The sequence below is a fragment of the Carassius carassius genome, chromosome 5, assembly GCF_963082965.1.
Source record: "Carassius carassius chromosome 5, fCarCar2.1, whole genome shotgun sequence".
In the NCBI taxonomy this organism is placed as follows: Eukaryota; Metazoa; Chordata; class Actinopteri; order Cypriniformes; family Cyprinidae; genus Carassius; species Carassius carassius.
The window spans coordinates 8,172,750-8,198,418 of NC_081759.1; the positions used below are offsets into that span (position 1 = coordinate 8,172,750).

The 25,669-nt window shown below is 38.9% G+C and overlaps 1 protein-coding gene across 1 annotated transcript in view; it reads left to right on the plus strand.

Moving 5' to 3' along the window:
* LOC132140726 (astrotactin-2-like) overlaps positions 1-25,669 on the plus strand; it is a 534,505-nt gene that overhangs the window by 416,387 nt on the left and 92,449 nt on the right. The window contains exons 15-16 of the mRNA XM_059549640.1: positions 11,624-11,728; positions 13,810-13,989. Coding sequence (XP_059405623.1) covers positions 11,624-11,728; positions 13,810-13,989 — 285 coding nt within the window. The remainder of the gene's footprint in view (positions 1-11,623; positions 11,729-13,809; positions 13,990-25,669) is intronic.

Sequence of the window (25,669 nt, forward strand, 5' to 3'; positions counted from 1 at the left end):
TCAGCCGTCGCGTACCCTGTATAAAACGAGAGACCAGCGGAAGACGGCCCACTGAAGCACCATCTATATATACATAGTTAGCTGAAATGGCTGCCACGTAAACTTTCAGAGTGGCTGGCGTTACTCCATCAGAGAAACGGCCTTGAAGGAACTCCAGTACTGAAGCCACTCGGCAGTAAACCGGATACATATTACGAATTCCACACCAGGTCGTAAACAGTTTCCATTTGTAAGCATATAAGCGTCTCGTAGAAGCTGCCCAAGAATTCATTATAGTCTCGGTGGTTTCAACAGAAAGACCGGGACATATTAACTCACTCTGCTCAGAGGCCACGCCCACAGCTTCCATAGATCTGGTCTTGGGTGCCAAATCATTCCCTGTGCTTGCGATAGTAAGTCCTGTCTGAGGGGAATCTCCCATGGAGAGCCCGCTAACAGACTGACCAGATCCGCAAACCACAGCTGTGTGGGCCACCACGGAGCCACCAGCAGCAGCTGCTCCACTCTGTCCAGCCGTATCCTGATAACACCGCTGGAATTAGACGAATCGGGGAAAAGCATACAAGCTGGTTCTGGGCCAATTGTGAGCTAACACATCCAAGCCTAGGGGCGATGGAGGGCATAGGGAGAACCACAGCGGGCAATGCGTAGTCATGCTCGACGCGAATAAGTCCACTCTTGCTTCTCCAAATATTTGCCATAAAAGGCTCACCGCTCACCATTCCCCCTGCTCCAGAGTCTGTCTGGATAGCAAATACGCTCCGAAGTTCAAACGTCCGGGGACATGAACCTCTCGGATCGACCGAAATCTGTTCTGAGACCAAAGAAGAATATTTCTCGCCAGTCTGCACCGGGGCGAGAGCGTAATCCTCCTTGAAGATTCAGATACGACACAACTGCTATGTTGTCTGACCTGAGTAGTACATGACGGCCGATCAGCAGATTCAAGAAATACTGGAGAGCTAGAAAAACCACCAGTAATTCCAACCTGTTTATATGCCAACTGCGTTGTGTCACCGTCCATACTCCGTGAGCTGGGCGCCCTTGACAAACAACTCCCTAACCGGTCAAAGACGTGTCCGTCGTGACAGTCTCTCGGAAAGCACAAATCCCCAGCCGAACTCCAGCTAGAAGGAATTCGGTTGACATCCATTGTCTTATTGACATAACACACCTCCGTGTCACCGAAATCGTCCGATGCGGAAGACATCGGGGTGAAATGTTCTGGCTTGTCGTCCACCACTGAAAAGGGCGCATATCAAGTAAGCCCAGACGTATTACAGGGGATGCCGCTGCCATTAGACCTAAAAGTCTGAGGCACAAACTCACCGTCACTGTGCGACCCACTTTGAAGTGACGCACGCATGACGCGAGAGACTGAGCGCGCGGGAGAGATAGTCTTGCTGTCATTGCGTGAGGGTCCAAGTCTATTCCCAGAAGGTTATCCGCTGAGAGGGAATTAAAACACTCTTCTAGAAATTCGTGCATAAGCCCAGGCTGTTTAGATGAATCAGCACAAGATCCCGATGGGAGTGTGCTTGAGTCTGCGATTGTGCTAAAACCAGCCAATCGTCCAGGCAATTCAATACACAAATGCCCTGGAGCCGCAACGGGGCCAGAACTGCGTCCATGCGTTTCGAAAATACTCGATGAGCCAAGGCTAAGCCGAAAGAAGAACACAGTATTGATACGCTTTGCCCTCTAAAGCGAATCTGAGGAACTTCCTGTGTCTCTCGATGATCTGAATATGAAAGTATGCGTCCTTCAGATTGAACGTGACAAACCAACTGTTTGGTTGAATCTGAGACAGAATAGACTTTACCGTTAACATCTTGATTTTGCTCATCTTGAGTGCAAGATTCAAACGACGTAAATCGGCACTTTTATTTATTTTACCAAAATAGCGGCTGTAAAACCTGACTCCATCTGAGAGGGGTCTACGTTTATAGCCCCTATTCCCCGCAGAGATGCTCCTGCAGCAGCACCAAGATTTGGTTAACAACCATGGGAAGATTTCCACGGCAAAAAGCTCACAGCGTCCGTAAGCACGGAAAGCGCATGCGTCAAAGTCGCTGCGTTTCGTTGTGTATAGTCCTGAAGCGTATCCACGGCAGGATTTAATCCAACAAGATAAACATCGGCAGAAAGCGGCAGCTGTGTGAGGCGTCATAAACTGGCCATCTTTGTCAGCTTCTTGTGCCGTCCCTCAAACTCTGAAGGCTGGATTGTGCAGAGTGTCTGAGGGGGCGCTCAAGTAATAGCTCGATCCAATGATGCTCGAGGTGCCTTTGCTGCGAGACAGTCGGTGTTAGAGCATGGGGACTGCAGTGAGAGGGTTGGATGTGCATTAGCGGTCCAACAGCGCTCTCTAATGGAGGGCACAGTCCCTGACGAACAGGAAGGGAAGCGCATGCGTCAAAGTCGCTGCGTTTCGTTGTGTATAATCCTGAAGCGTATCCACAGCAGGATTTAATCCAACAAGATAAACATCGGGCAACGCCGCTAGCGAGAACGCGGCAGCTGTGTGAGGGGGATGGTTGTTTATCCACCACGCGGGTAACCACATTCAACAGCTCACTGAGGAAGGGGAGGCGCGTTTTTCCTGTCCGCTCTGAGGGAGAGAACCGCATGCGTCGGCCAGAGCCTACTCTGAGTCCGAAGCCGCGGTGGACAAACATAGTTTGTAAAAGCAAATCTGCTGATTAACACACTCGAGTGGGGGAGAGCGAGCAAAGTGGAAAAAACTCCAGCGCATCACTGTATTCATAGTCCAAGCCGCACACATCGCCCCAAACCACCACCTTGTGCGGGGCCTCGGCGACCGCAGAAGCGTAACGGTGGGGGTTAGACGCGAGGCGACCTATAGAAAATACACTCCAGAGCGCATAACTGTAGCCGCAGAACATGTAGAGAGGCTGCTAAATGAACCTCTCATGGGTGCCTCCCCATGATAAACCCATTATATGGCTCTTACCTTCCGTGTGATGTGCCCAGATGTGCCCAGCTACATCTGATTCAAATATTATTATGCTAATTAACAGTGAGCGGTGGTTTCAGACATTACAGTGCTTCATTCGCACTGACTCTTATTCTGTCTGAAAGAATGAAAAGACCGAGCTGAAGGTGGAGCGATTCGATCAATCAGATGAAAGGAGCGCTTCAGCCTACTGTCTTGTCCATGTTCTCTCACTTGAATCCTCTTCTTGAGATTTGAGTCTCTGACCTTCTGCAAGCCCCGCCTTGTTCACACAGTGATTGACATGGCGAGAGGGGGCGGACACGTGATCGGCTCGGAATGCATTTTCAATGTGCACTTTGAATTTTGCTACATTCATTGCGGGACATTGAATGAAAATGCAATCGTAAGTGTCTTGACTGTGAGTGTTAATGCATTTAAGAAAAATAGCATTTAAATGATAATTTTGCCACAGTTTTTGCTTTCATTTTACATATTAAAACTGGTGTATGAAATGGCAAATGAAAATTATTAAAACTGGTGTATGAAATGGCAAATGAAAATTATGTAATTTAATTTTCATTTTCATTTTGCACCAAACGTTGCACAAATGTATTGGAAAATTTAAATGTAAATACAGAAATGCATTGCCATTTTACATATTGCATTGTCATTTTGCATATTAAATTCAAAATTGAATATTGCTACCCATATGCTTCCATACTGATGATTCTGAACTGCAGCATGTGTACGGTGTACATTTTAGGACATCCTCAGACCTCAGTCATCAAATGAAAAGGCGTCATGCCTCAGACTAAAAGGCTTCAGTCATCAGAAAAAACGGCATCGCGCCTCAGACTGAAAAGCTTCAGGTCTCAGGAAAAACGACGTCAGGTGTCAGGTCTCATACAATAAACGTTAGGTATCAGATGAAACGGACTCAGGCAAAAAGTCATCAGACGAAACAGACTCAGGCAAAAAGTCATCAGACAAAACGGACTCGGACAAAAATTCATCAGACGAAACGGACTCGGACAAAAAGTCATCAGACGAAACGGACTCAGGTGGAATATAGCGTTGCCCCGCCCCATGTGACGTCACACGCACGCCGTTCACAGGAAGTGGTATATCATGGTTGATTGATGGCAAAAGGAGGTAAGCAGCGTTTATATTTTAACAGTTTTATTCAAATGTTACACTTATTAAGTTATATAGGGAAGATAACATGCTTTTCGAGAGTCTTGTGTGCACGTTTAGAAAGTTAGTTAGCCATATTGCAACTAGCGAGCTTTTATTTTGGTAGTAAAAGTAGTAAAATTACCCTTACGAAAAATAACCATGGTTTTACTATCAAAAAACAAATGGTCGATATAGTTAAATCATGGTATCCACAGATTAACATGATTTTGCTACTAACCATAGTTTAACAAACAAGATGGCGCCGCACATGGCTGCTTCAGTGCTTGGCTCTCCAGTGTTTGTACTGTTTTTGTTCGTTTTTCCTGTTTTTTGTTTAACAAACACGATCAGTTTCACCAGGGATGAACTGCTGAACATTCGGCAGAACACACCACAGGATATTTTTCCGGATTTCAATTATTCAGACGTTTTACTGAACATTGTTATCGGAGGAGCAGCGGCGCTGATCAAACGCTTCAGGACGCGCAGACGGGGAAAGCGAGCGGGAGCGCTCGTCAGACTCAGGAAGCGCGGATTTCGAACGCCGTTGCCTAGCATCCATCTCGCAAATCTCCGCTCTCTACCCAACAAAGCGGACGAACTCCTTCTGCTCTCTCGGACAAATAAGGATTTCTCTCACTCTGCTGCTCTGTGTTTCACGGAAACCTGGCTGAATGACGCCATACCGGACAGCGCGCTCCATCTGCCGGGCTTTCAGCTGTTCAGAGCGGACCGCGACGCAGAATCAACGGGGAAATCGCGCGGCGGCGGGACATGCTTTTACATCAATGAACGGTGGTGTACAGATGTAACTGTGTTAAAGAAGATGTGCTGTCCTGATCTAGAAATGCAGTTTATCAACTGCAAGCCGTTCTATTCGCCGCGGGAGTTTCACTCGTTCATTCTGGTTAGTGTTTACATTCCTCCGCAAGCGCACATAAGCCTGGCTTTACAGAAACTCGCTGATCAGATCACAGAGACAGAACAACAACACCCGGACTCTGTTTTAATCATTCTTGGGGACTTTAATAAAGCCAATCTCTCCCGTGAACTGCCAAATACAGACAGCATGTTACATGTTCCACCAGAGACAGTAATATATTGGATCACTGTTACACCTCAATAAAGGATGCATATCACTCTGTTCCACGAGCAGCTTTGGGACGTTCTGATCACTGTCTGGTTCATCTTATACCATCCTACAAGCAGAAACTTAAATCTGCTAAACCTGCAGTAAAGACTGTGAAGAGATGGACCAGCGAAACAGAGCAGGATTTACAATCTTGTTTTGACCTCACTGATTGGAGTGTTTTTGAAGCTGCTACCACAGATCTGGACGAACTCACAGAGACTGTAACATCCTATATTAGTTTCTGTGAGGATATATGCATTCCTACCAGGACTTATTTAACATTCAACAATGATAAGCCATGGTTTACAGTAAAACTCAGACACCTTCGTCAGGCCAAAGAGGATGCCTACAGTAATGGGGACAGGGTCTTGTACAATCAGGCCAGGAACACACTGAACAAAGAGATTAGAGCGGCTAAAAAGACCTACGCTAAAAAGTTGGAAGACCAGTTTACTTCCAACGACTCAACTTCAGTGTGGAGAGGGCTGAGAGCCATAACAAACTACAAGACACCATCCCCTTGCACTGAGGCTAATCAACGACTTGCTAACGATCTGAATGAGTTTTATTGTAGATTTGAAACCCCCAACACCCACTCTGACCATCTCCCTACACAACCATTAACACCTGCAATCCCCTTCTCCATACCTCCTGCTCTTCAAATCTGTGAAGATGATTTGCGCCAGGTCTTCAAGAAAAACAAAAGAAGAAAAGCACCAGGCCCAGATGGCATTACACCAGCCTGTCTGAAAATCTGTGCTGACCAGCTGGCCCCCATCTTTTCACAGATCTTCAACAGATCCCTGGAGTTGTGTGAAGTGCCTTCCTGCTTCAAACGCTCCACCATAATCCCCATTCCAAAGAAACCCAAGATAATAGGACTTATCGACTACAGACCTGTGGCTCTAACGTCTGTCGTCATGAAGTCGTTTGAAAAACTGGTTCTGGCTCATCTGAAGGACATCACTGGACCCTTACTGGACCCCCTGCAGTTTGCTTACCGAGCAAACAGGTCAGTGGATGATGCAATCAACATGGTTTGCAAAGATTGCACTTCATCCTGCAACATCTGGACAAAACAGGGACTTATGTGAGGATCCTGTTTGTGGACTTTAGTTCGGCTTTCAACACCATCATCCCAACAACCCTCCAGACCAAACTGACCCAGCTCTCTGTTCCTAGCTCTATCTGTCAGTGGATCACCAGCTTTCTGACAGACAGGCAACAGTTAGTGAGACTGGGGAAATTCATGTCAAACAGCTGCTCCACCAACACTGGTGCCCCTCAGGGATGTGTTCTCTCCCCTCTGCTCTTCTCCCTGTACACCAACGACTGCACGTCTAAAGACCCCTCGGTCAAGCTCCTGAAGTTTGCAGACGACACTACAGTCATCGGCCTCATCCAGGACGGTGACGAGTCTGCTTACAGACAGGAGGTTGAGCAGCTGGCTGTCTGGTGCAGTCTTAACAACCTGGAGCTGAACACGCTCAAAACAGTGGAGATGATTGTGGACTTTAGGAGAAACCCCCCTGCACTTTCCCCACTCACCATCATGAACAGCACTGTGGCTGCAGTGGAGTCATTCAGATTCCTGGGAACCACCATCTCTCAGGACCTGAAGTGGGACAATCACATTGACTCCATTGTGAAAAAAGCCCAACAAAGGTTGTACTTCCTTCGCCAGCTGAGGAAGTTTAACCTGCCACAGGAGCTGCTGAAACAGTTCTACTCAGCCGTCATTGAGTCAGTCCTGTGTACTTCAATAACTGTCTGGTTTGGCTCAGCTACAAAATCAGACATCAGAAGACTACAAAGAACTGTTCGGACTGCCGAAAGGATTATTGGTGCTCCTCTGCCCACCCTTAAAGAACTGTATACATCCAGAGTGAGGAAAAGGGCTCAGAAAATCACTCTGGATCCCTCACATCCAAGTCACCCCATCTTTGAACTTTTACCATCTGGCCGGCGCCTCAGAGCCGCAAATACCAGAACAGCAAGGCACAAGAATAGTTTCTTCCCCCAGGCAATCTACCTAATGAACAGTTAAATGCTCCCCAATTATGCTTATAAATGTGCAATATCCTTATATTTATTTGTTAACCCTCCATCCTAGAACATTCCTGCATCTCACTCAATCCTATTCCATCATCATTTATAGCACAATTGGTTATACACTTATTTATTTGCCAATTTGTAATTCTCCTTTTTGTAGTGTGTGTTTTTTTTTTGTCTGTGTGTTGTTGTCTCTGTGTACTGGAAGCTTATGTCACTAAAACAAATTCCTTGTATGCGCAAGCATACTTGGCAATAAAGCTCTTTCTGATTCTGATTTAACCATGGTGTTTGTAGTAAAACTGTGGTTATACAAATGGTACGTTAATCATTGCACTAAAAAAACATGTTACTACACTTTTACTACAATAAAACCATGGCCACTTTACGTCTGGGTAAAGCGAATTCTTTCAAGCTATTAGATTGAAATCTTGGTCTAATTATAACATACCTGTATGAGTCTAACACTAGTTGTTGAATTAAATGATTTTGTAAAAACAATGGTCCTGTCTTATAATTAAATATATATTTGTTGTTTCAGTCAATCAAGTTATCGCTGACATTTTCTGGGTAAGCGTGACCATGCTGAGCAGGACCATTTCCTGGATCCAGTACCCATTTAGATGTCCAGGCAACAAATAAGCTCCTCCATGCCAGAGAATTACTGTTTGTTCAATCCAAACCTGCATGTCATCCTGGACTGTACAGAAATCTGCTTTGAAAGCCCTACATAACTGAAACTCCACTCTGAAGTTATAAGTGCACTACCACATTCAAAGGTCTGGTAGGCGTAGCTCTGTGTGGTGCAGTGGAGATGTGGTCATGGCAGACAAGGGGTTCACTATTGAAGATATGCTCTCCAGTGTTGGTGCTAGACAGATCATTCCATCTTTCAAATGTGCCAAGCAGTTCAGCAAACAGGACTGTGAAAAAACACTTCTGGTGGAAAGGGTGATTAGAAGGGTCAAGGAAATACACATCTGGGATTCTGTTGTGCCACTCACCTTGTCAGGAACTATTAATCAGATCTGGCATAATTGCTGTTTTATGGTTTATTATCAGGGACCAATGTCTCTTGAGCAGTGAATGTATTTTAGTATATTAGATTTTTAAGAATGACTGTGATTATTACAATAGTAGTGTTACAGTGTTAACATTTGATAGTATTTTTTTTTATTTTTTATTTTTTTTAACCTTTTCAGTTAGTTGCAGTGCATACCTTTAATACCTAAATACCTACCATCATTAAATGTTTTTCCCAACTGATTCTGGTTTCAGGACACACAGTTCACTCACTGCCTCTGGATGAACTCCCTTAATATAAAACAACAAAGTAATAGTTAAAGATCGTTTACTGATCTTGGGTGGTTTTAATTTATATATTTGTTACTTAATCTGCACTCTTGTTCATTATTAGTCTATGATGTTTAAATGTTTACATATACTTTCTTTGAGTTAATAGTGTTCTTACCAATGCAGAAAAGAAAAATACATGCCTGTGCTCTTGGACGATGCCATCTCTGTGGCTAACTTGATTTTATTAATCTTCTTAGATGCGTTTCACTGCAAGATAAAAGCATTAGATGCTGTTAACTTTTTTTTTTTTTTTTCATTTGTACAAGGATATTGAAGATGAATCAGATGAATGTGTAATATGTAATACTTTTGATTTTAACTATATTTATTGTAATATCAATAAGATAGTAAGATACTGTATATATTTTAAATAAATAATGTCAAGATATAAGACTTATAAACCATTATAAATCATGTGGATTTAGCATGGTGTATATTGCGTGTTATACATAATCATACTCATAAAAGTTACATCCACAAATAAGTAAGTTTTATACGTATAATTGTTATGATTATTTATGAGATGAAACAACAAAGTTTTTCAATGCAGTATATATAATGCATTGTGGTTTTATTATAATAAATGTGTAGTAACGTTTTAGTGTAATGATTAACGTACCATTTGTATAACCACAGTTTTACTACAAACACCATGGTTAAACTATGGTTAGTAGCAAAATCATGTTAATCTGTGGATACCATGATTTAACTATATCGACCATTTGTTTTTTGTTTTGTTTTTTTGATAGTAAAACCATGGTTATTTTTCGTAAGGGTAACTTTACTACTTAAGCTCGCTAGTTGCAATATGGCTAACTAACTTTCTAAACGTGCACACAAGACTCTCGAAAAGCATGTTCTCTTCCCTATATAACTTAATTAGTGTAACATTTGAATAAAACTGTTAAAATATGAAATCAAACGCTGCTTACCTCCTTTTGCCATCAATCAACCATGATATACCACTTCCTGTGAACAGCGTGCGTGTGACATCACATGGGGCGGGGCAACGCTATATTCCACCTGAGTCCGTTTCGTCTGATGACTTTTTATCCGAGTCCGTTTTGTCTGATGACTTTTTTTCTGAGTCCGTTTCGTCTGATACCTAATGTTTATTGTATGAGACCTGACACCTGACGTCGTTTTTCCTGAGACCTGAAGCTTTTCAGTCTGAGGCGCAATGCGGTTTTTTCTGATGACTGAAGCCTTTTAGTCTGAGGCATGACGCCTTTTCATTTGATGACTGAGGTCTGAGGATGTCCTAAATTGTACACCGTACACGTGCTGGTTAGAGCGATTCTCGTTCTCGAGTCAAGAACCGGTTGCATCGGTTTTCGGATCATCAGTACACTGAACCGAAACCGTTTCTTTCGGACGCGTCCGATTCGAGAACCGAGGAGCTGATTATACTGCGCATGCGTGATTCAGCGTGAAGCAAACTGACTCGCATCGCTTTTGAACCGAACTGATTCTTTTGGTGATTGATTCTGAACTGATTCTGTGCTAATGTTATGAGCGCGGGTAAACCGAGGGCTTGGATGAAGGGCAATCTGGCGAAACGTAAGTTCATTCAATAACAAATACATCGCAATGAATTATGTATTGTAAGTGGATCATGGTTTCTGCGTTGATGACACCTAATTTATTTACTTTATATCTTCAAGACTTAAATCCTCGTATGCACATTATTGCTGTTATTTGGATGCGTTGTTGCAAAACTCAAATGTAAACTTTTCATGATTATGAATTTTTTAACTGACTAAAGTTATGATTACTGACTTAATCATAAAAGAACAGCTGAACCGGTTTTTTCAACCGGTTTATTGAATCGAACAGTCTGAAAGAATCGGTTCGCGGAAAAGAATCGAACTTCCCATCACTATAACTGACTGGTCAGAGAACACGTTCTATCTGCACGTATTTGAGGTTGTTTTTACGTAAATTTAGATACGTATCGGACCTGTAATTACGTCCAGATAATACGTAAACGACACTGTAAATACGTAAAGGCACATACATATTGGACAGTTTTAATTTACGTCTAAATATGTACGTTTTCATTATGAAATCAGGCTGAAAAAAAAAAGTAGTGAATTCACAATTTGTCAAGGATAACACAAAGTTTAAAAAAAAACCTTTCCATTGTGGTCCTTGATGTTAAGCACTAACTCCAATCCTGGTAACAGGTACACTGGCTTTACATTATAACTACAAAGACTACAGTACAATTCCACATTTACAGAAAATTTACAAATAACAATGTAATACAAATTCCTCGACAGAACTGTATACTTAAGAGTCAACTTTTAGCTTTTTAGCTAAAATTAACCATATCCTAAATACTTTTAGTATCCAGAGGTAACTTGTTCCACACTTATGCCTCCGAATATTTAAAAGAATGTAATAACCTTAAGAATTTGCCTAGTATTATAACAATGTTGCTCTTTTACCCTATAGGGAAAAGTGCATTTAAATATGAAGGTGCACTATTATTGATGCTCTTACCATTTTTAGCACAACAAAAGCTGATTTGAAATTATTTAAATCATTTAAAATATGATTTAAAATGTACTTTAAAGTACAACTTTTAATTTGACATTATATATGACAATGCACTTTTTTTTTAAGTATGTTAATAATCAGGCATGAAAATGTCTCTCTTTAAACACACTTAAGTGACCTTTTATTTCATTAATATAATATTATCCACAAGAACATTTTTAAATATACTTGTAAAAATGTAAAGTACACTATAAGTGCACATTCATTGCAAACAAGAATACTTCTTTTTCCCAAAACGGGCTCAGTGGAGAATTCAGTTTTTCAGGCCAATAAGCATCTCCTTGAATAATACCCTTTTTGTGTCTCATGGGAAGCTGTTAAATGCCTGAAATGTAGCTGTTGATAAAGTTGCAGAAGCAGGGCATTAATGTGTGTCTGTGTTACAGGAGACGCTCAGTTCAGTGAAGCCACAGGATACCCCATGATGCAACAGTGGAGAGTGAGGAGTAACCTGTACAGAGTGAAGCTCAGTGCCATCACCCTGTCCACAGGTACCACGAGAAACACACAAACAAACCCATGAATACTCCATGTATGCATGTTCAGCACATTTCTATTTCAAAACAAATATTACATTTAAGGGTTAATTCACTCAAAAAGTGTCTTTCCAAACCCATATGATTTTTATGTTATGTAACAGATTTTACAAAATGTTCACACAATGTTTTTTGTTATGTTATACACATTTTATATGGGAGTAAAACTGATGGACTATATGTTAGCAAGTTTTTGTACCAACAAATTATATATTATATTTGTATACAGTGAAAAGTGAAATTAATTAATTGGGTAATGCTTTATAATACATTAATAAATCATTAACAAACATTACATAATGCTTAATGGGTTATTAGTTAATAATATTCAAAGAGTTAGAAATGTGAGAAGTAAGAAGTGTTTTGAGTAAGTTAAAATGCTTACAAATGACATTAAGCTTTCAGTTTCATATGATCAAGCACTTATTGAAAATCTACAAATGATTAAAAGCTTAATGCACAACACTTCTGCTGCTATTGAGGTTGATACGAGTAAGGTTAGGGACAGGTTTGATGGTATGGGTAGGTTTAAGGGTTGGTTAAAGGGTCAACAGTGTACAGGGGTCAATTTTATTACTAAGAGAACATTTCAATCTGTTTATATTATATGGTTATATAAATGAACAGGTATTTTCTTTTTTAAAGATTTTTTTCTCTCCTGTTTATTTATAATTCAGTGAATAACTTGTTTAATGATATACTGAAGAGTAGTATACTAATGTGAGTGTTTTTTGCACCAAAATTGCTATCTGTTATGTCTTTAGCAAACATGTAGCTAAACTTAACCAGCCACCCTTTACACAAACCTTGTTACATTAGCTAAAAGTCTAATGCCCATAACGATACTAAATGATTAGTAATGGTTTATAAACATTTACAAATGATGAATAGTTTCCACTTTAGATGAGTACTGCAAAGACATGAACAAATGATTAATAAATGATTAATATAGTTGTGTGAAAAGGGTAAATTCAGGTCCTTCAGGACACTTTTTTGCCATTAAGATGACTGTTCATATATGTATCAAAGATTATACATTTATAAACATCTGCAGATGGAGAGTATCCACTTTAGATTGAGTACTGCAAAAACATGAACAAATAATTAGATTTATTAAGATGTGCAAATAGGTGTGTAAAATATACAAATAAAAAAGTGATAAAAAAAATTTATTTGAAAATATTTTATTATATGAAATGAATGTTTAATAACATTTGTTGGCATTTTGATTTACATTAAATAACCATGTTAATCATTAGGTAATGTTTAGTAAGTTTATTAGTAAACATTAAGAAGAACATTCTCATATTTCTAGCTATGTGAACCTATATTAAGCAAATACAATATGTGTTAATGGTTTATAAATACATTATTACAAAGTGTTACGCAAAACTGTCCTTTTCAAAAAGGATTACATTTTATTTCTAGCATAAATCCAAGGAAATTTGTGAACTACTGTGATAGGTATGGTTACATCAATAAACTCCTATTCAACCTGACTTTGATTTCTTCACAGCATTCAACTCAAGATAATATTGCACTCTTACACTTTGTTTCTTAATAGTTTAAACTATTACAAATGCACTTAGATTATAGTAAGTGTCTTTAATAGTATTTATCTGATAGATATATAGATTCAGATTCAACTGAACTATTTTCTATGAATGTGTGAGAGTTTTGTTTTATTAGTTGCTATAGGTAAATAACTAGAAGAACATTGGTATTTGTGCTACAAGGTGTTTGGGTGTGTGATTAATTGGAAGAAGTCAGTTTTTGTCCAGCTAAAATAACTGGAGACAGCTGATACTGGAAGCTTTGCACATTCAGGATAAAAATGGCCATGCTCACTTTCACATTTAAAAAAAAAAAAAAAAGGATTTTAATTAAAAATGAATGGGAAAATACTTTTGGAACCTTGCCACTAAAACAGGGAGAAGACACTATATCAGTGTCAGAGTACTGGAAATGTAAGCGTAATAAAGTTTCTCAACATAGAAAATTAATTGTTTCTCTATGTGTGGTGGTGCTTTGGTCAGATTTTTCAAAGGTGCTGAAATCCCTGATGGCAGACAGCACACGGGAGGAGTTGCTTGCATTTATTCAGCAGTATGGCAGTCATTACATCTCTGAGGCGCTGTTTGGTTCTGAACTCACCTGCAACATCTACTTTCCCAGCAAGAAGTCCCAGCAACAGCTCTGGCTCCAGTACCAGAAAGGTAAGACTTAGGTGAGGGGTCGAGGAGAAGAGAAAGATGCAATCCTCCACGACAATAGAAACAGACTAATAAAACAATTATTTCATGAGGTTTGTGTATTTAAGTCTCTGCCGTAAAAATGCTCTGTGTTGAATATCAGATATTGCACCAGTGGGTTCTGGATGTGAAAATTTGAGTTTACTCATACTGTATGAACAAGGTATGATTACTGTATGATACAGCATGATTAAACTGTGAGTCAGCACCCACCTCTGATATAGCAAATAGAAATTCAGAAGGCCTACAGCAGGTGTTCTCAACTCTGGCCCTCTAGGGTCCACCTTCTTGCAGAATTTAGCTCCAACCTTGATCAAACTCACCTGCCTGTAACATTCAAGTAATCCTGAAGACCTTGATTAGCTTGTTCAGGTGTGTTTTATTAGGGTTGGAGCTAAACTTTGCAGGAAAGTAGACCTTCAGGACCAGAGTTGAGAACCCCAAGCCTACAGATCAATACAGTGCACATTTTGCATGTCTCCTTAATCAAACACACCCATTTCAGGTCATCTGCTCATTGGTGGAGACTTCAAGTCCTGAAATGGGTGTGTCAAGCAAATGATACTTAAACAAATGTGCAGTGTTGGGGGGCTCCGGTAACATGGTTGGGAACCTCTGAACCGCGTGTAGCCCACCTTCCTGCAGACTTCAGTTCCAAACTGCTCTAACACATCTCCCTGTTATTTTCAAGTAATCCTGAACTCCCTGATTAGCTGTTTCACATGTGTTTGATAAGGGTTGGAGCTGAACGCTGCAGGAGGGTTACCCTCCAGGAGCTGGATTAGCAACCTCTGCAATCATTGTTAAATGGGCCTAAAAATAAATTGGCCCAACATTTTTCTTTGATTCCTTCTTTGGAATACAGCAGGTAGGTCCCTAGATCTTTAGTCACAGAGTTCTTTACACGGACAAGAGCACTGGCCCCTTTTTTCCAAATATTTTCATGCATATAAAATGTTATACAGCAGGGGTGTCAAACATGCGCCCCGTGGGCCGAAAATGGCAATAATACAAAATATTTTTTATTATCATTAGTATTACTAAATAAAGTCTTTGTCCAGATATCGCTGCAATATTGTGTTTGGATTTATTAATTTTTATTTTATCATTGATAATTTAATTGCGCTTCTGCCAGAACCTCGAACAAGCATGCGCATTCTAAAGTGGCACTTAATTAAAATTTAGAACACTTCGGCTAAATGAAGTTGTGTGTGGCAAGCACTCACGATTTAAAAAATGTCCAATAAAAGAAAAATTGATCTGGAAGGGCAGATGTTTCAGGAGAAATGGAAAGAGAAGTATTTCTTCTGTGAGGTAAACTGCAAGCTAGTATGTTTAATCTACTCACAAGCCTTGGCTGTGCAAAAAGAGTACAGCATTAAAGGGGTGATAAAACACGATTTCACTTTTCTAACTTTAGCTAGTGTGTAATGTTCCTGTTTGAGCATAAACAACATCTGCAAAGTTACAACGTTCAAAGTTTTAAGCAAAGGGAGATATTTGCTTTTAAAGAAATCCATTTCTAAGGACTACAGCAAACGGCCGGTAGGGACTACACGACATTCCTCCAGGGTTGCTGACATCACTAAGCCCAAAACCCCTCCTCCGAGAATAATAAATTAGGGGGGGCGGGGTGGGGAGCGAGGCCATTTTATATTGCTGTGGAGATTGAGAAGAGTTGTTGTATGCTGGAGTGTCATTGCCGCGATGCCGACGAAACGCTGTTATTTTCATCCGGATTGCAGGTCCACTTTGTTCAGCCTTCCTAGGGACGGGGAAGTTAGGGATCAATGGTTAAAAATTATTTTTAACTCGGTCCCTCAAAATTATTACCCAAATCTTGCTCTCTGTGCTGCTCATTTTACGGAGGAAAGCTTCCACAATCTTCGCGAGTTCAATGCAGGATTCGCCCAACGGCTTGTCCTGAAAGATGGAGCAGTTCCAACTTTAAAAACAGAAGCTGTTTACGGGCCACAACCTGTAAGTATGACTTATTTTTCGTCGATGTGTTTTACTGTAATAGTTTGTATTGCTTATTGTACATTGTATCAAGGAAGTGAACAAATAACAACGCTGTTTGGCTCAGCAAACCAGTTTGTTAAATGCTCATTCATGCATTCGACAAACCCCTAACGTTACAAACTTTTTTTCTTAATCTCAACAGCGAACTTGGAATTAGTGTATATTATTATTTGATTAGAGCATTTATGTATTGTTTATCTACATGTTTGTTTATCTGCAGGCATGCTAAACATGGTTCTGTGTTTGATTTTGCTACTATAGTAAATCCAATGTTTAGTGTTCGTTTTGGGTTAATAGTTATAGCGACAGATATTTGGCTATAAGCGTTCTAAAAATACAAAAGTAACGATTCCATTCAGTACCGATTACTATAGATCTTCACTCTTTAATCAAAAAAATCCCTTTGAGGACTAATATAATTTGTTAGAACAATTATATGAAATTCTTGCTTATGAAGCTTATTTTTTGTGGTCCAATGATTATTATCCAGTAATTAATTTTTTCCTACTATTTTACATGTCAAATGTATGTTTTAAGCTGTAATTTGATCATTGATTACATATTGTCATTATTTCTTACAGACAACATCTCAGCAGGGTTCGAGTTCCCAAGAGCTCCCCACTACATCTACACTTCATGTAGTTGGATGTCAGTCAGACCCTATAGAGACCGAAACTGTAGCCACAGAGATAAAGCCAAAGATGCGATCAGTGGGCACACAACTTTCAATGGGTACATTGAGCAGTTTCCACTTAAGGAGCAAAGGTATGAAATACAGACATTAAATGTGTTTGAGTTACTTTATCATATGCAGTTCTAGTACATATTGTCTTTTTTTATTATAATTGTTATACCGGCTACTGAAACTTATGTGTATTAGAAAGTGGCTTATGTTTCTCACTGTAAAAAAATTGTAATAGCATGACAGATGGTTATGAGTAATTGTATTTTTTACTTTTTTTTGTACTTGTAGGCATTCAGGCAACATATTATGGTCATGATGTGGGCACCCAAACAACTGACATGTTTCCTGATGTGCAGCTGTCTTCAACACCAGTAAGGGGCTCAGTCTTCAGGCCCAGTAAGAGACCTCGTCTGGTGTTAGATGAGGAAGAAGAATCAGAATTAAATGTCGAACCCACCGATTCCACATATAACCCAGATTCTGTTGTTACTGAAGAATCAGAATTGGCGTAAGATATAAATACATATTTACACACTTTTTTACCAATACATTTGTGTTTAAAAAAATATATAAAACATGAAAGCAACTTCCTAATATTTATTTTTTATATTGCCTTAGGATAGATCCACAGCCCAACCACAGCGATAACAAATACATTGTTTTTGAAAGCTGTCTTCGAGAGCTGTTTGTGTCCTGTCCAATTTGTAAGACAAAGTGTGTTGTCCAGAGCAGACGAAGGGGGACTTTTGTTGCATTCACCCAGCTTTGTGAAAACTGTAACTACTACAGACAGTGGCAGAGCCAGCCCATTGTAGGGAGTACCCCACTTGGAAACCTGCTATTGTCTGCTGCAACGTATTTTACCGGTGGATCTTTTAAACAACTAGAAAAGGTATTACAATTACAATAAAATTCACAAAAAACTACTGTGTTGTTTCAGTATGTATGTACTGTATGATTTCTATGATTTCTATGTTAATAGATTTTCAAGGCCATGAAGCTCCAGATGATGCATTTCGTAACTTTTAGGATTCATGCCAGGAATTTCATTGAGCCTACCATAATACACAAGTGGAACCAAGATCAACTGAATCTTATAAGACAGCTGCAAGAGGGAGGAAATGTTGCTGTGGCTGGAGATATGCGTGCTGACACGCCAGGTACGTTTACAGTATATTAAAAAAAATCACGCCGTTTATTTTATAGTCTTTAAGTTTTCCTAAAATATTATGATACTGATGTTCTCAGTAATGTTCTATATATGATTATGATGTTTACAATAGGACACTCAGCAAAATTTGGCAGCTACACCATTATGCACATGGAAACCAACAAAATTCTGGATCTTCAACTAGTTCAGGTTAGTAATTAAGCATTTAAAAAAAAGTTACATTTTCTTTTATCTGTTATTGTTTATACTCTACTCTGTTTATACATTTGAAATGTTGTGTACCCAACAACAGAGCAACGAGGTTGGTGGAAGTTATCATATGGAAAAGGAGGGATTGAAGCGTTGTCTTGATAAGCTCGAGTCTAATGGTTTAGCTGTTGACTACATTGTCACTGATCGCCATCCGCAGATTCAGAAGTACCTGAGGGACCACAATATCACTCAGTTCAATGACGTGTGGCACTTTGAGAAAGGTAATTATTTATCTTTGTATTTTTAATTGATTCTTATTCAGTTAATTGTTCAACCTAACATGTACATTTTTATTTTTGTGGTAATTTGATTATCTTGAAATAATGATTGTACAACCAAGCTTTTACTTTGTACAGGTTTATCTAAGAAACTTGACAAACTTTCAAAAATGAAGGACTGTGAGGTGCTGAAAAAATGGTTGCACAGCATCAAAAACCATGTTTACTGGAGTGCGATTTCCTCTGAGTCTGGGCCAGAAAAGGTGGCGAAGTGGAATTCACTGCAGAACCACATCCAAAATGTACATGTTCATGAGAACCACCTCTTCCCTAAGTGTGAACACCCAGACAAAGTTTCCAGGGATCCAAAAAAATGGATCCAACCAGGTATGACTGTATAGAGAGACAAATGACAATAAAATGACAGTAAACTAGTAAAATTCTGAGATTTTCTTCATATTTTATCTGTTTGGTTACAGGATCAATAGCGCTCCATAAAGTGGAAAAGCTATTATACAACAAGAGAGTTCTCAAGGATATAGAAAAGCTCAGCCACAACTTTCAGACGTCATCACTGGAGGCTTTCCACAGTCTGATTTTGCGTTTTGCCCCAAAGAACGTGATTTTCCCTTTCATAGGAATGTTGTGCAGGTAATAATCTTTGACATATTCAGTAATATTTATAAGCATTGTTTCTAACAATTGTTATTGAAATGTTTTTTTTTATTCATTATTTTATTAATATTAATGATCTTTCCCTATAATAAATAATGTTATTTCCTAATAAGTAAGAAAAAGGTTAAATAGGTTAGGAGCCTTGCCTGTGGCCCTACAGTATGTTATCTATGTTATGAGTAGCAGAGATATAAAGAGCTATAAAGCCTCCCATCTTGGCCAGAACTCTCACATTCTCTTGACTGACTGTGCGACTGTGAGCCTTTCTTGCAAGAAAGAAACCATTATAATCATTGATTGAACATTTGTCTCTTATTCTGAATTGTTTGTTTATTTGTCACAACACAGTCTACTAATCTTTTCATATTTTATGGATTGTGCACTGATTACAGGCTGTATCTTGCAGCAATGCACTATAATGAAAATGCTAACCGTGAGCAGGCAACAACAACTGAAGGACAGGCTGTGTATAAGATCGTTTTTCCAAAGTCCAAAAAAGGGGAATGCACAGCAAAGCCAGTGAAAATAGAACCAACATACAGTAAGTTTGTTTTATTAACAATAATATATAAAAAAAAACTATAATAAAATTAATATAAGCTTACAAAAAATATTTATAAATATTACACAAATGTTAATTATAAAACAAAGGTAGATTATTTATCAGTAATTATGTAAAACCATAGAGTGACTCAGTATTCTGTTTTTTACAGACTATGTGGATGACCTTATGAGCCTTCTGTTACATAAAGTCTTTGTGGACCCCAAGCCATATGCAGAAGAGCTGCATGCAATCCCCATTCCACCTCCTCTGTCATCACAGTATGAAAAACCTTCCAAAGAAGAGGTGATTGCCCAGCGTGTGTCACGATTCAGTCGAGGGGTGGCCGGAACCCAACATACTGTCCCGCTGGATCAGGAAACTGTAGACGGATCCGGTTAACAACACATGAGGGGATGACAACCCTCACACTACGTCCTAGGTAGCCCCAGCACCAGCTGACAAAGCTGCGATAGGCCAGATAACGGAAACGCCTATGGCAGGAATAGAAAACCTCAATATTGTGTATAAAACCAGTGGTATATTGGAAACATGTATATGTGATGTGAAAATATGTTTGATAAAAATGTATATTTTGATTAGTTTTTGTCTTTGAATAACATGTCTTGTGTAAATATATATATTTTGTATCTATTGTCTTTTCTGTTCTTTTACACAACATAATTTCATAAAATTTAATAAATACTTACTCCTCTTCATTTCTGCGTCTCACTGGTCCATAGTCGGCTCTGTAAATATTATTGATATTTTGCAAAGTATACGGATTTAAGCAGTTTGGTTCAAAACCTGGATGCTCAACCATACATTTAGGAGGGTCTGGAACCTCCATCATTCGCTTTACAACCTAAACAGTAATGTAAGACAATGAGAACATACTGTACAATTAACCTATGTTCATCTTTTAAATATGAAAAAAGAATTATACAGAACTATTAACACGTTATGCATAATTTTGGTACTAGCGTATTACACTACCTTCTGTATTTCTTTGCAGCAGATGTTTTCCTCTTCAATTGGCATTTTTGCACCGTTATTACATGTACACCTAATAAAATATATATATTTTTTTTAATAAAAAAGGTTCTTGAATACACTTTTGTTAATAGACAAACACTTATTATTGTTATAAATTAAACCTCAACTATTATAATTAGTACAATTAAATTACAGCGTATCTAAAAAAGTATTAGATATCAACAACAAAAAACATACCATTCTGAAACGTCATTTAAACGCCGTTCTTGAACTGGTTCTGCTCGTTCATCTTCATTAAAATTTTCTGGGTCCGATTCGGACTCAAATTGGTATGGTTTTATTGAAGCCATTGTTTCTAATACCACCAAAGCACAGACAACTGGTAAAGGTAAGGGGCGTGACGTTACCGAAAAACGTGCTCTAGGCGGTTAGCGAATCACAACACACTGGGCCAGCTAACCAATCTGAGCCCATTGCTATTTTTGTGGGACTGGCTTAATAGAACCCGGAAACCATCGGACCGTTTTACAAGGAGGGACAGAGCAGTGTAGAGTAAAGGTAAAATATATGAAAAATAATGCGATTTTTTAAAAAACAAAGCATGAACACATGTTACAGTGCACCCCACAAACACAATCAAGCCTTCGAAAAACCGCGTTTTACCACCCCTTTAAATGGCACTATGAAATACACACAGAGAAATATGATAAATACACTGGACAGCTCAGAATAGAAAAAGCTAATGATTTAGCATCAGCTTTGAGAAAAAAAAAAAAAGCAATCAATCTTCACAAAAAAGCAGGGACTGATGTAAGGACCATTTATTTGAGTTCCAATGAAATTGCAGTGGCATCAAAGCCTTTTTCAGAAGGAGAATTAGTCAAAAAGTGTATGATAAAGGCAGCAAGAGCTTGTGTGTCCTGGAAAATAAAATAAAAAAAGCTTTTGCCAGTATAGCTTTTGCCAGTATTAGCTTGTCAGAAAATACTGTGGCTGAAAGAATTGAGGACATTGCAAGAGACTTGAACCGTCAGCTGAAAGACAAAGTAAAGACATTCAATGCTTTCTCTATAGCATTTGATGAGAGTACTGATATTAAAGATGTAGCTCAGCTGGTGTTATTTATTAGTGGGGTTGATGATTCTTTGAACATCACTGAAGAATTTGTTGAGCTGGTTCCAATGACAGACACGACTACTTCCAGCGACATTTAATCCAGCATGATGCTCTGGACAGACTGAAGCGTTGACTGGAGTCACGCTGTTAGTGTGGCAATGGATGGCGCTCCATCTATGGTCGGGAAAAGGTGTGACAAAATTAAAAGAGAAAATTCAAAAAGAGCACCCAACCCAGATATTTTGAATTTTCATTGTATTTTACACCAGGAAGCATTGTGTAGCAAAACCCTAAATATGGACAATATTATGAATGTGGTAATATTTTTTTTTTAATTTCATCAGAGCAAATGGGCTCAACCATTGGCAGTATGAGGTCTTTTTATCTGAAAAATATATTTCTCATAGTCTACTCTACCACACCAAAGTTCACTGTTTGAACAGGGGAGCCGTGCTCAACCATTTCTTTGAACTGCGCTCAGAAATCAGTCAGTTCATGAAAGACAAGGGAAAACCGGTCAGAGCTGGATGACCCTGAGTGGGTTCGTGATCTTGCTTTTATGGTGGATGTAACCGAGCACTAAATGTGCTCAATACTGAGATGCAAGGCCACAACAAAGTTGTAACTTAATATTATGACCGCATTCACGCATTTGGGATGAAACTAGATCTGTGGGCGACACAGCTTTCCCACGGTAACCCAGCTCATTTCCCCTTTTTTAAATCTGTGCACACCGCTCACGACAAAGACTACATGGACAGATACAAAGAAAAAAATGTTGGTCTGCAGAATGAATTTCAGAAACCTTCCTGGTCTTCAATGAACTTCAAGGAATTCTCACTCTTCCGTTCAATGTTTACTGCGAGCACAACAGATGTAGGAGGAACTCATCGAACTGAAGTGCAACACACCTTTGAAAGACAAATTCACAACAGTCACTTTGGATTTATTTAACCAAAACCTTGGACCAACGTTCCCCAAAACGAAAGGTTTTGTGTCCAACATCATTTTCTGCAGGTCAATAAAGTTGATTTTTTTTTTTTTTTTTAAATACCATCACATTAAGTACAAACATTTCATTCAGCTTAAACTGACTCCAATCCTCTGCATAATCTGATCATCTTTTTTTTATGAATTCCATTCAGTAGAAAAACTGAATTCTTAATTTATGTCTAACTATTGAGGGGTGAAAAAGAAGGAAGAAAGAAAAATATATATATATTTTCACAACTCTGGTTGCAAGAGACAAGACAGTGTATGTATGTATATATATATATACATATATATATATATATACATATATATATATATATACATATATATATATATATATACATATATATATATATATACATATATATATATATATACATATATATATATACATATATATATATATATATACATATATATATATATATATATATATATATATATATATATATACTGTATATATATATATATTTTTTTTTCTTCTCTTAGAATAGCTGTACAAAAAAAATAAAAAAAAGTTATCAGAGTGGGGGCACGTCTATTACATTTGGTGATGTCATAAGTTGTTTAAGGGTCATCCCACAAATCATACTTGGGAGAAAATGTAGCAAGATCAGACTCCCAGACTTGCCATCGTGTGAGTATTTTGGCATTTGATGTGAAGAGTATGATTACTAAGAGGGTGATATCGCATAACCAGTACTTTACCCTTTTCTTAATGTGGTCTGGAAGCACTTGACTTATACCGAAGGTGGTCTGTGAGATAAGAGGCTCTTCTTAGCCTGTACTGCTGCCCCTTATGTCTACGTACTGCATGTGACACAACAAGGATCACAGGTATTCCAAAAGGGAAGAACCTGTCATCCAGAGACACTTGGCTCTTTGAATTTGAAAATCTTTGATCCAGGCCAAGACTACTAGAGCTGACGCTGCTATGGTAGAAAAAAAAAACCTTTATGATTGGGCCCGATGAGGCAGTGTACTCAGAAGAGGAGGTGAACCAAGACTTGGACATAATTTCAGGAAAACTCGACAGATCTGCCTGTGAGGCATTTACATGGAACTACTGAAGTGCGATTTTTGTGAGGACCTGGTGAATCTCTGTTTTGAAGGCAGGTCTAATGAGGACAAAATTTTATTTGCTTTCAGTAGCAGACAGTATTATTAGAAGAATGTCTGCTTTGAAAGCTTACTGGTTGTTATTGGGTAAGTGGTTACTTGAAATAAAGGGAGGAGAGAGAATGGTCTATAGTTTTCAACTGTTGTATTTCAACTGGGTTGTTGGGGTTACCCACCCTTATGAAAATTAACCATGGTTTTACTACAAATAAAACCAAAAAACCATGGTTACTATAGTTAAACCATGGTAACCACAAATTAACCATGGTTTTGCTAAATTAACCATAGTTTAACCATGGTATTTGTAGTAAATCTGTGGTTATACAAATGGTAGTCAACACGCCAAAAAACCATGGGTTACTACAGTTTTACTATAATAAATCCATGGTTATTTTTCGTAAGGGCAAGCCTGATAGAATGTGGTGATGTTATCAGAATTAAAGCATGTGTTGACGATATCTCCTGTAGATCAGTGCTTTTCAAACCTTTCCTGGAGACCATCCACCACTTTACATTTAAGATGTATCCTTCATGTAATACACCTGGTTCAAATCATTTGCTGATTAGTAGTGACTGCAATACAGAATTCCTGAAATGTTGGGACTGCAAGACACAAATTCCAAATTGTAATGTAGTGGGGGGTCCCCAGGAGTGGATTGGGATGTACTACTATAGATGGAGGAAGAAAAATGTCAAATCCTGCTCCTAGATAGGTCACTGTCCTGCCTAGTTTAGCTCTTACATTAAATAAACACACCTGAAACACCCAGTCCAAGTGTAAACCTTCCGGTTCTTTTTGACTTGCCCCAACCAGTATTGGAACTGGTGTTTCTGGCATGGTAGTTGGGTGTGCTAACAAGGACACACTCTCTAGTGTTGCTAGTGTGCCACCTGAGATCAGGGTAGCAAGGTTTATCTCTACAGCTCTTACTAGCAAGCCTTCGTTACAAAAGAATGCTAGAAACTTTAAGGTAGTTTGGAGTTAAACTCTGCATGTTGTTGATCCTCTGGAATAAGGTTATGGACACATCTGTGTTCTTTAACTCCAGTCCTGAAGGACCAACATCCTGTAGACTTTAGTTCCAACCCTAATTAAACACACCTGTCTATAATTTGCAAGTAAAAGTTTAGTTTGTTCAGAAGTGTTTGAACAGGGATGGAACTAAGGTTTGCAAAAAGCTTTACCATATAGTCCTGTTAGTCCTCATAGCGTCTCAGACACAAGTAAATACTTATTATGTAACAGCTTTGTGGGGGTAGCAGTCACCCAGTCACCAAAAATTCTATAGTCATTTGCTACTTGTCCCTTTTAGACTTGCACTCTATTCATTTACTAACTGCTTGTTTTCTTGAAAAATAAATAACACTAGCTTTCTAATCTTGTTAGTTTTGCTAATCTTTTTGTTGCACGGAAACCATCCTAAATGTGATCTTACGATCATCTCTCAAATATGCTTATGCGTAATTGATACAATAAATCTACGATCTTGAACTTGCGCGGAAGTGATTGGTTTCATCTCTCTGCCTTGTAAACAACCCCCTAATTAAGGTCATTAACATATAAAAGATCACCAGTCATTGTCCAAATCCTTTCATTTAAAACAGCGAGCTGCAAGAACAGCATACATTTTGAAAAACCTGCAGTACTCCGACAAGAAAAAGTATGTCTACTCAGACCCTGATGTGATGCTAAGCACTTTTCCACGTCAAAGGCAGTTTTTTACAAATATGAGCGTTGGCGTAGATTTAAGCATATGCACACTCTAAGATCAAATCTGAGTGTATGCACACTTTAAAAATGAGACCCAGTCTATCTGAAAATGTCCACTATGTTTAAGGGCATCTGAAACTGAGAC